This window comes from Mytilus californianus, unplaced genomic scaffold (genome assembly GCF_021869535.1).
Source record: "Mytilus californianus isolate M0D057914Y unplaced genomic scaffold, xbMytCali1.0.p SCAF_7, whole genome shotgun sequence".
Classification (NCBI taxonomy): Eukaryota; Metazoa; Mollusca; class Bivalvia; order Mytilida; family Mytilidae; genus Mytilus; species Mytilus californianus.
In genome coordinates this window covers 46,376,177-46,389,656 of record NW_026262723.1, presented here as the reverse complement: position 1 = coordinate 46,389,656, position 13,480 = coordinate 46,376,177, and the positions used below count along the sequence as shown (strand labels likewise).

General features: G+C 32.4%; 1 protein-coding gene across 1 annotated transcript in view; it reads right to left on the bottom strand.

Moving 5' to 3' along the window:
* LOC127709118 (Ig-like and fibronectin type-III domain-containing protein 2) overlaps nucleotides 1-13,480 on the bottom strand; it is a 240,951-nt gene that overhangs the window by 57,839 nt on the left and 169,632 nt on the right. Inside the window, exons 29-32 of the mRNA XM_052214467.1 lie at nucleotides 12,660-12,719; nucleotides 11,983-12,117; nucleotides 10,726-10,884; nucleotides 4,648-4,805 (exon numbers count right to left, since the gene is read on the bottom strand). Of these exons, the coding sequence (XP_052070427.1) occupies nucleotides 4,648-4,805; nucleotides 10,726-10,884; nucleotides 11,983-12,117; nucleotides 12,660-12,719 (512 nt within the window). The remainder of the gene's footprint in view (nucleotides 1-4,647; nucleotides 4,806-10,725; nucleotides 10,885-11,982; nucleotides 12,118-12,659; nucleotides 12,720-13,480) is intronic.

Here is a 13,480-nt window from a genome sequence, read left to right as displayed (position 1 = left end):
CTCTGATGAGTCGAACTCGGTTGATTCGAATACTTTCAGAGGAGTTGCAATAACAAATTGTTGCAGTAGTATATTTAGGCCAAAATTCTAAGTTCAAAGGGTATAACTCCTAGAAAAAAAATTGAATCATAGTTTCCTGTCGATATGTACATATACATAGTATGTCCTTGTTATCTACAAAGTTTCATGAAATTCTGCTGTGTGGTTTCAGAGGAGTTGAGATGACAAGTACAGGACTGACAGACACACTGACGGATGGACAGAGGGGTCAAAAACATTATACCCTACGGAACTTTGTTCCGTGGGGTATAAAAACCTAAACCATTGTTACTTAGGCATCTAATAATGGGGTCATTATAAAATATGCCCTATACAGGTATATGCTTACCAAAAACCTAAACCATTCTGTTACCTAGGCATCTAATACTGGGGTAATATACAAAATATGCCCTATACAGGTATATGCTAACCAAAAACCTAAACCATTCTGTTACTTAGGCATCTAATACAGGGGTAATATACAAAATATGCCCTATACAGGTATATGCTAACCAAAAACCTAAACCATTCTGTTACTTAGGCATCTAATACTGGGGTAATATACAAAATATGCCCTATACAGGTATATGCTAAACAAAAACCTAAACCATTCTGTTAGCTAGGCATCTAATATTGTGGTGATAGACAGATATGCCCTATACAGGTATATGTTAACCAATCAAATGCTCTGCAGGATTCAGCTTGATACAACCGCAAAGGTTGAACCCTGAACAGTTTGGGCAAGTATGGACACTACATTCCAGCTTGATACAGCTTTGAATTTGGATTGTAATTAAATATTTGACACAGCATAGGTTTTTGACACAGAATGAATGTGGTCAAAGAACTGAAAAATTTGAAATTGGACTTTTACCTATAATGGTCCGATATCCAAAATCTAAATACACCAAATAGATTCAGCATTTCCAAGTATACCAAGAATTTAATTTATTTATTTATTAATGGTCAATATAAGCTAAGTTTTTAAAGAGATTCGCTTCATAGAAAAAAACACATCCAACAAAAAACTACCACGAAATTCTTCAAAAAAATCACAAAAAAATTAAAACAATTTGAAAATTTCATTCCTCATTAATGTCTTTAAAAAATCTATAAAACTTATCTTCAATTATTTTTCAAAATAACTAGTAATGAATAGTAAATTTCAAACTATATTTACACATAATTTCTTCTCTAAAATTAGATTTGATACTATATCTATTTTTAACTATGACTCTACTTACAATTTCTATTGATTGTGCAATACAGCTCTGAATTTGGATTCTTATTATATATATAATTTCTTTTATTAAATAAGTTTTGATGCTATATCTATTTTTAACTATGACTCTACTTACAATTTCTAAGAATTGTGCAATACAGCCCTGAATTTGGATTCTGATTAAATATTTGAAATAGTATAGTTTCTAACACAGATTTAATGTGGTCTAAGAACTATGAACTTAAAAATTTGAAATTGGACATTTATCCATTATGGTCCAATATTCAAAATCTAAATACATGGTTAGGATCAGCATATCAAAGAACCCATAGAATTCAATTTTTCATGAAATCAAACAAAGTTTTATTTTGGACCCTTTGGACCTCATTGTGGACCTAATTGATATGGGGCCCAAAATCTAAATACACGGTTATATTCAGCATATCAAAGAACCCCATATATTCAATTTTTGTTGACATCAAACAAAGTATAATTTTGGACCCCAATTTGGACCAACATTAAACTATTATGATCCTATATCCAAAACATAAAAGAACAGCGTTCCAATGTCCCCTGCATTGCACATATTTTATCTATCCAAAGTAAATAACTAAAAAAAACAACTTTTTTTTTTTGTTCTTTAAAACAATTTATAGATATCTTAAGAGAAATGAAGGCTTCGGAGCAAATGAATTGCGATTTCCATTTACAAGTGGCATAACTTGTTAAAAATATTTGATCAGCACTTATTTTCAGAGTGTCAAAGACATTGCTGATATAAACCTATGATATAAGTTTGATAAAATTCTGGCAAGAATTGTACACATGGGAGCGCTTACAATGCAATTTTCCATATAATCAATACTTCCAAGGGACATAACTCTTTTAAAAATAATTGATCAGCACTGATTTTCAAATTTGTCTGAGACATTGATGATATAAACCTTGGCAAGAATTGTACACATGAGAGAATGTGCTAACAATGCAATTTTCCATATTATCAATATTTATAACTCTTTTAAAAATATTTGATCGGCACTGATTTCCTATCTTGTCAAAGACATTGCTGATATAAACCTATGATATAAGTTTGATAAAATTCTGGCAAGAATTGTATGCATGGGAGCGCTAACAATGCAATTTTCCATATAATCAATATTTCCAAGGGGCATAACTCTTTTAAAAATAATTGACCGACACTGAATTTAGAACTTGTCCAAGACATTACTAATATAAATCTATGATGTAAGTTTCATAAAAATCTGGCAAGAATTGTACACATGAGAGCGCTAACAATGCAATTTTCCATATAATTAATGTTTTTAAGGGGCATTACTCTTTTAAAAATAATTGATCGGCACTGATTTTTGAACTCATCCCAGACATTGCTAATATAAATCTATGATGTAAGTTTCATAAAAATCATTTTCCATATAATTAATGTTTCTAAGGGGCATAGCTCTTTTAAAAATAATTGATCGGCACTGATTTTCAAACTCATCCAAGACGTTTCTAATATAAACCTATGATATAAGTTTCATAAAAATCTGGCAAGAATTGTACAGATGAGAGTGCTAACGATGCAATTTTCCATTTAATTAATGTTTCCAAGGGCATAACTCTTTTAAAAAATAATTGATCAGCACTGATTTTCGAACTCGTCCAAGACATTGCTGATATAAACTTATGATATAAGTTTCATAAAAATCTGGCAAGAACTGTACACATGAGAGCGCTAACAAGATCGAAAATTGGTCCCAAAATCAATAAACTGTTATCACAGAGATATGTCTCGCCTTTTTGTAATTTTGATAATGCAAATGTTGAAATTAAAATAGCAATACTTTAACATGTAAGTTATGCAAATATTCAAAGTTGATGAACCATGACTGAAGGTACATGGCTAAACAATCTCCATGGAATGAGATGTGCCAATGCTAATACAACAGCATACCAAATACCATTGACTTATTATAAGTCGTTCCCTTTAAACAAACCTAAACACAAACATTAACTTGTAAACTATGTAAAAGTTTCAAAGTCAATGAACCATGATCAAGGGTGGGGCTATATAATCTCCATGGAAACGATACTTGCAAATGCCAATAAATTTGCATACCAAATATCATTGACTTAACATTAGCAGTTCATCTTAAACTGATCTAATCACAAACTAATACATGTAAACTAAGCAAAAGTTTCAAAGTAAATAGACCATGACTGAGGGGGTGAGGCCAAATATTCTCCATGGAAATGAGACGTGCTAATGCTTATACAACTGAACACCAATTAACATTGGCCTACCACTAATGGTTCCCCTTGAACTGACCTAATCACAAACTAATATATGTAAACTATGAAAAGTTTCAAAGTCAATAGACCTTGACTGAGGGAGCAGGGCCAAATAATCTCCATGGTAATGAGATGTGCCAATGCTAATACAACTGCATACCAAATATCATTGACCTACCACTAGTGGTTCACCATGAACTAGACCTAATCACAAACTAATACATTGTTGATGCCGCCGCCGATGCCGGAAACAGCATACCTATGTCTCGCTTTTTGACTCCGTCAAGGCGAGACAAAAATCTATATACCCAGTTAGATTCAGCATATCAAAGAACCCAAGGAATTCAATTTATTTTCAAATCAAACAAAGTTTAATTTTGGACCCTTTGGACCTCAATGTGAACCAGTTTAAAATTGGGACCCAAATCGAAAATTTAAATACATGGTTAGATTCAGCATGTTAAAGAACCCCATGAATTCAAAACTTAGAATTATACCCCATTGAAATTGGTCAAGAAATAAGCAATTTATACAAAGTATTTAAAAAGTATTATTTTTGGCCCCTTTTTCCTAACCCCCAAAATCAATCCTAGCTTTCCTTCTATGGTATGGAACCTATTGCTACAATTTCTTAGAGATCCTTAAACTATTACTCAAGTTATTGTCCAGAAACCAGAAAATCCTAGTTTTTTGGCCCCAAATTCCTAAACAGTTTGGGCCACAACCCTCAAAATCAATTCCAACCTTCTTTTTAAGGTATGAAACCTTGTGGTTCAATTTCATATAGATCCATACACTTATACTCAAGTTATTGTCTAGAAACCAAATGTCTTTGGAGGATGACGACGTCATAACATTATATGACCGCAAAATTTTGGCAGTCCTATAAAAACCTAAACCATTCTGTTACCTAGGCATCTAATACTGTGGTAATAGACAGATATGACCAATACAGATATATGTTAACCAAAAACCTAAACCATTCTGTTACCTAGGCATCTAATTTGTGGTAATACTCTGATATGATTTTGATACAGATGTTTGCTGACCAACTACCCTACCATTCTAATTCCATGGCAACTAACTTAACTTACAACAGTGATGTGTTGCACTGTCAAGTCCCTGGATGTTTTGTAGTAGATATCATATTTCGTCACTTTTGCAGTACCATATTTTGGTGCGTCCCAGTGAACATGGATCCTATCACTTTGTTGTACAGCTCGAACATTCTGTGGCGCATATGGAATAAGTACTGAAAAATAGGATAATTCCTTTTATTTAATTCTTTAATTAATTCTTTATTGAAAAAGCACTTTACGCCCATATGGGCCAACGGCTTATAAACGTACATATATAACAAACAATGAAAATAAACAATACATATACATCTTACAATCATCATGTTTTTTTTTTATCTCTCTTTATATATAATTACACAGATATTTTCAAGGACTCCCTCATATACAAACTATATATACAATGCCAATACAAAAAAGAATATTAAATTATTTTTGAAAGCAAACTGACAGAACCCATTTTATTAAAAATTTAAAAAAGAAGTTATGATTTGGATAAGGATTGAAGATTGTTTCCAAGAAAAAGTCTACAATTTCAAACATAAAACAATTACCATACACATTCTCGTTGTGATTTTTTGTAAAGACACATTTTTTATAACCTAACCTTTTTATGGTCAATCAAACACTATATTGTATATAAAAATAAGAAGACTTGGTATGATTACCCATGAAACAATTTTAATTGTAAATCAGTTTTTCTTGCAAAAGCCTACTAGTATACAGATTTCAATAAAACTAATATCAATGCTGTCTCTATGTGCCTGTTTTACTGTTTTAAACCAAATACATAAGCTTCTTGTAACCAATGTTCTCTGATGTCTGATCCCATATGTTTGTTTGAATATACAAAATAAATACCCTTTTATCAAAAAAAAAAAAAAAAATGTACAAGTCTTTCAAAGTAAACTTGAGAGTGTCCTCAAAATATTAGAAGAAATGGCTAAGTCAATTTTTCTTTGTATGGGAAACCTCAAAATCTTTCAATTCATAAATTAATTTAGTATGTGTTTTCCATTGTTAGTTATGTTCTTTTCTCCCTTTAATGTGTTTCCTATTTTTTCAATTGTTAAAAAACGTTTGTAATATCAAATAAGGGGAAGTGATATGATCACCAATAAGACAACTATCCATCAGAGTCCATATGACATGGATGTTAGCAACTATAGGTCACCATACTATACTCAGCAAGAAAAAAAAACATACTGTATAGTATGCTATATAAGACCCTGATGTGACAAAATGTGAAAGCCTATTAGAGGACAATATTCAAGCAAGAGAAAACTATTGGAAATAAAAGAACAGAGTTCCAATGTCCCCCGCGTTGCACATATTTTATCTATCCAGGGGCAAAAACTTAAAAAAAAAACCAATTTTTTTTTGTTGTTCTTTAAAACAATTTATAAATAAAAACCGTATTGTATACTAAATATTGCAAACAGATCTTCAAGGGCATTACTTATAGTATACTATAGTTTTTATAAAAAATTGTACCTGTGAGAGCGCTAACAAGCTATATTAACCTAAAGTATAAGTTTTATAAAAATCTGGCAAGAATTGTACCTGTGAGAGCGCTAACGAGGCCATTTTACATAAATTAATTGTTTCCAAGAGTCATAACTCTTTTAAAATAAAGTCGATCGTCCACCATTATAGAACTTGTCCAAGATATTGCTGATATTAACCTGTAGTATAAGTTTTATAAAAATCTGGCAAGAATTGTACCCGTGAGAGCGCTAACAAGGCCATTTTCCATAAATTAAATATTTCCAAGGGGCATAACTCTTTCAAAAAAAGTCAATCATCCATCATTATAGAACTTGTCTGAGATATTGCTGATATTAACCTACAGTATAAGTTTTATAAAAATCTGGCAAGAATTGTCCCATGAGACCGCTAACGAAGCCATTTCACATAAATTTAATATTTCCAAGGGTCATAACTCTTTTAAAATAAATGAGGAATGTGTCCATGGGACACAGATGATGCCCCCGCTTGCATATCATATTAAGTTATAAAGGGACATAATTGAAAAAACAGTAAAAGTGAAGCTACCAAAATTTGTACTTGATCTGAGTTTTGTAGTAATAAGTATTGTGTATAAGTTTCATAAAATTTGGTTGAGGCAAACTTAAGTTAGAGAACGGAAACAAAAAATTCAGTAATTTTTCCGATTGTAAAGGGGCATAACTCTAGAACGGTTAAAGTGACACCACCAAAATTCAAACTTGATCTGTATTTTGCGGTAATAAGCATTGTGTATAAGTTTCATAACATTTGGTTGAGGCAAACTTAAGTTAGAGAACGGAAACCAACTATGGGACGTATGTACGTACGGACGTACAGAAGGACAAGGGTATAACTTAATGCCCCTACCCCTAATGCGGGGGCATAAAAAATCGATCGTCCACCATTATAAAACTTGTCAGAGATATTGCTGATATTAACCTATAGTATAAGTTTTATAAAAATCTGGCAAGAATTGTACCCGTGAGTGCACTAATGAGGCCATTTTCCATAAATTTAATATTTCCAAGGGGCATAACTCTATTTAAAAAAGTTGATCATCCACCATTATAGAACTTGTCAGAGATATTGCTGATATTAACCTATAGTATAAGTTTTATAAAAATCTAGCAAGAATTGTACCCGTGAGAGCACTAAAGAGGCCATTTTCCATAAATTTAATATTTCCAAGGGGCATAACTCTTTTAAAATAAATGGGGAATGTGTCCATGGGACACAGATGATGCCCGCATTTGCATATCATATAAGTTATAAACGTACATAACTGAAGAATGGTAAAAGTGACGGTACCCAAATTTGTTCTTGATCTGAGTTTTATAGTAATAAGTATTGTGTATAAGTTTCTTAACATAAGTTGAGGCAAATTTAAGTTAGAGAATGGAAACAAAAAATTCAGTAATTTTTCCCTTTGTAAAGGGGCATAACTCTAGAACGATTAAAGTGACACCACAAAAATTCAAACTAGATTTGTATATTGTATTAATAAGCATTGTGTATAAGTTTCATAATATTTGGTTGAGACAAATTAAAGTTGGAAACCAAAAACAAAAAATTCAGCATTTTTTTCATTTCTAATGGGGCATAACTCTAGAATGGTTAAAGTGACACCACCAAAATTCAAACTTGATCTGTGATTTGTGGTAATAAGCATTGTGTATAAGTTTCATAACATTTGGTTGAGGATAACTTAAGTTAGACAACAGAAATGAATAAAATGCTCCGCTGGGGCGCAGCTTGATACGACCGCAAAGGTCGAACCCTGAACAGTTGGGGCAAGTATGGACACAACATTCAAGCTTGATACAGCACTGAATTTGGATTGTAATTAAATATTTGACACAGCATAGGTTTCTGACACAGAATTTATGTGGTCTAAGAACTTAAATTTTTTTAATTTATCTATTCAAACCATATCATTATTATTTGCTTTTGTATATAAATCAGAAATAACCAATTTGAAATGGAAAATTTTAAAGAAAAAAAAGGAAAAAAAAATCCCCCCCCACCAATTTTTTTGAACCCCCTTATGATTCATCACCCCCAAACTCAATCCCAGCCTTCCCTTTGTGGTATGGTACCTTGCAGTACACATACATGTGATGGACTGTGAAACTAAGATCAGGAGTTTGGGAGATTAGGACTCAGATCAGGGGGTTTTTGATCGACATAAATTCTGTCGTAAATGTAACCGTGTGCTGTAGAAATTGTCTGTTAAAGTGTTTTCTTCAACTTTCCATCCGAATGTATTATGTTTATAGTACCCTTGTACTTATAGATTTTCTCTATCTTTTTAAATTTTCAACTTGTTCTATCTAACATTCTTCTTTTTTAGTATGTTCTTTAAATTTTTTAGGTCATATCTTTTTTACCATTATTCATTGCAATCAGAACATTTGCTTACCTATCTGCAAGTAGATCATTTATTTTTATCTTTATGCAAGTAGATTTTTTTTTTTTTTCTCTTTATGCAAGTAGATTTTTAATGTATGATAGGTAACTCATTCAACCTTTAGTCATGGTCATAGTTATTATATAAATTTCAATTTCAGCCTTAAAAGGAAGTATAGAACCCTCAAATAATTTTCAAATTATTATTTTTTTATTTGTCCTAAGACATTTAAAATCATTTAATTACCATCCTTTTATGATTATTTGTTCAATTTATATTTTATTTATATTCTTTTAAAAATTTACATTATTTAAGGGAAAGTAACTTAAAACAGGATAAATCAAGGGAAGTAACCCAACATTCATTTTAAATAAACAAAGTTTTATTACACAATGGCAGTTAGCCTGAGGTAAAAATCGTTGATTACCAGTATGTTTGACACCCAAGGTGACAAGTGAAGCCATATAATTATGCATGTTAATTGATTTACAGGTAAAATATAACTTCAGTAATGTCAGTTACACCAGATATGTTGGGCTGAAATTTTTCATTCATGAAATATTTCATACACGGGATTTTTTTGTCTTCAACAGGAGGTCGGGAGGAGACCCCTGAAAACAGGATTATTGTACTCCCGTCGAGAGGTTCACATGTATGACTGTACAATTTCAGAGAGATCCTTACACTTGAACACAAGTTATTGTCTGGAAACTAGAAAAATGCTTGTTTTTTGGCCCCAAATTCTTAACATTTAGGGCAGTTACCCCCAAACTCAAACCCAGCTTTCTCTTTGTGATATGGAACCTTGCAGTAAAATTTCATAAAGATCCATACACTTACACACAAGTTATTGTCCTGAAACTAGAAAAATGCTTGTTTTTTTGCCCCTTTATGGCCCCTAATTCCTCAAAATTCTAGGGAATTACCCCCAAAATCAATCCCAGCATTCCCTTTGTGGTATGGTACCTTGCAGTACAATTTCAGAGAGATCCATACACTAGAACACAATTAATGGTCTGGAAACTAGAAAAATGCTTACTTTTGGCCCCTTTTTGGCCCCTTATTCCTAAACGTTGTGGGCAATTAACCCAAAAATCAATTCCAGCTTTCCCTTTGTGATATGGAACCTTGCAGTACAATTTCATAGAGATCCATACACTTACACACAAGTTATTGTCATGAAACTAGAAAAATGCTTGTTTTTTTGCCCCTTTTTGGGCCCTAATTCCTAAAATTCGGAGGCAATTACCCCCAAAATCAATCCCAGCATTCCCTTTGTGATATGGAACCTTGTGGTACAATGTCAGAGAGATCCATACACTTACACACAAGTTATTGTCATGAAACTAGAAAAATGCTTGTTTTTTGCCCCTTTTTGGCCCCTAATTCCTAAAATTTGGAGGCAATTACCCCCAAAATCAATCCCAGCATTCCCTTTGTGATATGGAACCTTGTGGTACAATGTCAGAGAGATCCATACACTAACACACAAGTTATGTCTGGAAGTTACAAAAATGCTTATTTTTGGCCCCTTTTTGGCCCCTAATTCCTTAACTGTTGGTACCATAACCCCCAAAATCAATCCCCACCTTCCTTTTGTGGTATTGAACCTTATGGTAAAATTTCATAGAGATCCATTCACTTAAACTAAAGTTAGAGTGCGAAAACAAATGTGTCTTCGGACGACGATGACAACGATGCCAACGTCATACCAATATACAACCACAAAATTTTTTTGCGGTCATATAAAAATTAAGCAATTTTTCCATTTGTAAAGGGGCATAACTCTAGAATGGTTAACTTGACACCACCAAAATTCAAACTTGATCTGTGTTTTGTAGTAATAAACATTGTGTATAAGTTTCAAAACATTTGGTTGAGGCAAACTAAAGTTAGAGAACGGAAACCAACTATGGGACGTACGTACAGACAGACGTACAGACGGACGAGGGTAAAACTTAATGCATAAAAAGTCGATCGGCCACCATTATAGAACTTGTTCGAGATATTTCTGATATTAACCTATAGTATGAGTTTTATAAAAATCTGGCAAGAATTGTACCTGTGAGAGCGCTAACAAGACCGGACGGACGGACACACGGACGTACGGATGCCCGGTATTTCCATGTCCCCCGCAACGCGTTGGACAATAAAATTATATCTGTTTCTTAGGGTCTTACTTCTTCCTTGTTCTATACATTCTACAATATCTGTAGCCTCTTCAACACAGGTTAATAGTGATAGTGTATCTGACAAATCTGGTGTGGAACCTTTACAAAAAGGCTTACAGTATGGCTTTACACCTCGTTGATCACAACAAAAACTATGGTCTTTTTCATCTACAATAAAGTCAAATCATTATTAACTATAAACAACAAGATTGCTACAATGTAGCAAAATGTAAAACCTTGTGACAATGCTTAAAAAAGCCCCACAACTCTTGTGAAAATGGTAGAATCAAAATGGCCGTACAATATAGTAATGATCTGAAGATTTTTTTGCATTTATGAAAATAAGACACAAATTAAAATAATCAGATATACTGTTTAACTAATTTGAAATCAATGTTAAAGAAGTAACATCAGCACCATTCACACATGATAACCTTGTAAGTGTTGAAACTAAGTCCCAAAACAATGAATTTTTTTTTTCAATATACATTATTATCAATTTCATATACAGAAGAAATGATTACATTGAAAAATAAATAGGCAATGTGTCCATGGGAAGCACATGATGCCCCCACTTGCATATAACGTTATAAAGGGACATAACTCAAGAACTGTAAAAGTGACGCTACCCAAATTTGTACTTGATCTGAGTTTTGTGGTAATTAGCATTGTTTTTAATTTTATAACATTTGGTTGAGGCAAACTAAAGTTAGAGAATGGAAAGGAAAAATTCAGCAATTTTTCCATTTGTAATGGGGCATAACTCTGGAAAGGTAAAAGTGACGCCACCAAATTTCAAACTTGATCTGTGTTTTGTGGTAAAAAGCATTGTCTATAAGTTTCATAACATTTGGTTGAGGCAAACTAAAGTTAGAGAATGGAAATGAATAATTCAGCAATTTTTCCATTTGTAAAGGGGCATAACTCTAGAACGGTAAAAGTGACGCCAACAAAATTCAAACTTGATCTGTGTTTTGTGGTAATAAGCATTTTGTCATAACATTTGGTTGAGGCAAACTAAAGTTAGAGAATGGAAACCAATTTTGGGACGTCTGTACAGACGGACAAGGGTAAAACTTAATGCCCCCTCTGCTACAGGGGGGGGGGGGGGGCATAAAAACAACAAATTTCTTTGAAGAGTTGGAGTTGACTATTTATACTTACCCTAGAGAAAAGGGATTGGTCCAGTTGAACATGTTTTGATCATAGCAAATGCTTGACTTTAAAACTTATGTCTCAAAAATGTAATTATTAATCTTATTTTACCTCCAGCACAGCTAGCAAAAACCGGTAGAAGTTGTAAACAGTCATCATATTTATCCTCAGTAATCACAGCAAAGTCTAATGTCAAATCACACAACTCCATACAAACACCTCTAACACCACCTCTTCTACAACAATCTGCAAAAAATCTTCTCAGTAATTTTATGCATTTTTGAAACCACAGAAAGACATATATCTGCCCATTTATAAAACAATTAACTAAAGGTATAATGTGGAATAATTTATTTAATGGGGAGGGTTTTTTTTTAGAAAAAAGAAACTTCTTTATTCTTCAACCCATTAATCTCTGACATAAGTGTATTGTTCTAACAGTAGTTAACTAAAACAGTTTCAACAAAATCAATGACTATAACTGGCATGCATTTGAAAACATTTCATAACTAGGTAAGTTTACCAAATAAAACTTTTTAATTACATTTCTTACTTAAAGTTACCTTTGTAAAAGCTGTTGTTTTGATAATTGTAAAATAATTCATTACAGATAAGGTAAAATGATGGACATGATGTTATTAAATCTTCTATTTTATATGAATTGTATATAAAGCCTTCCCAGTTAATTCTAACCAATTTTATATGATTTATGATTTAAGGCTAAACTAGATATTATTGTGAGAATTATTAAATTCATTACACTATACAGTGACAAATTATTGTCTCACCTGTTACATTTCCAGCCACAGGAGTTGGAAGTGGGGCCTCAGTAGGAGGAATATAGTCACCTGAAAGACAAATTTATAATAAATTGCTTCGCTGAGCGCAGATGGATACGACCCCAGATGTCCAACCCTGAAAAGTTGGGCCAAAATGGACACAATATTCACGCTTGATACAGGTCTGAATTTGGATTGTAACTAAATTTTTGACACATAATAGGTTTCTGACACAGAATAACTGTAGTCAAAGAACTGATATATTTGAAATTGGACATTTAAATACCTATTATGGTCCAATATCCAAAATCTAAGTACATATTAGAATCAGCATATCAAAGAACCCCAAGAATTCAATTTTTGATGAAATCAGACAAAATTTTAATCTAGGACCCTTTGGACCTCAATGTGGACCAATTTGATAAAGGAGCCCACAATCCAAAATCTCTCAATACATGGTTAGATTCAGCATTTCAAAGAACCCCATAAATTCAATTTTTGTTGAATCAAACAAAGTTTAATTTTGGACCCTGATTTGGACCAACTTGAAAACTGGGCCTAAAAATCTAATATTTAAATAGAGTTTGGATTCGGCATTTGAAAGAACCCTATATATATATTTAATTTATGTTGAAATGAAACACAGGTTAATTTTATCCATAATATTTTCGGTGCAAATGGAAATAACTCAAACTGGATAAATAGTTCTCTAAAATAAGATATGATGCAATTTTTCAAATTATAATCAATAATAAACAACCAGTAATTACTAAGTTCTCTAAAATTAGATATGATTTAACACTCAAACATTGTTAGAATCAGTATATCAA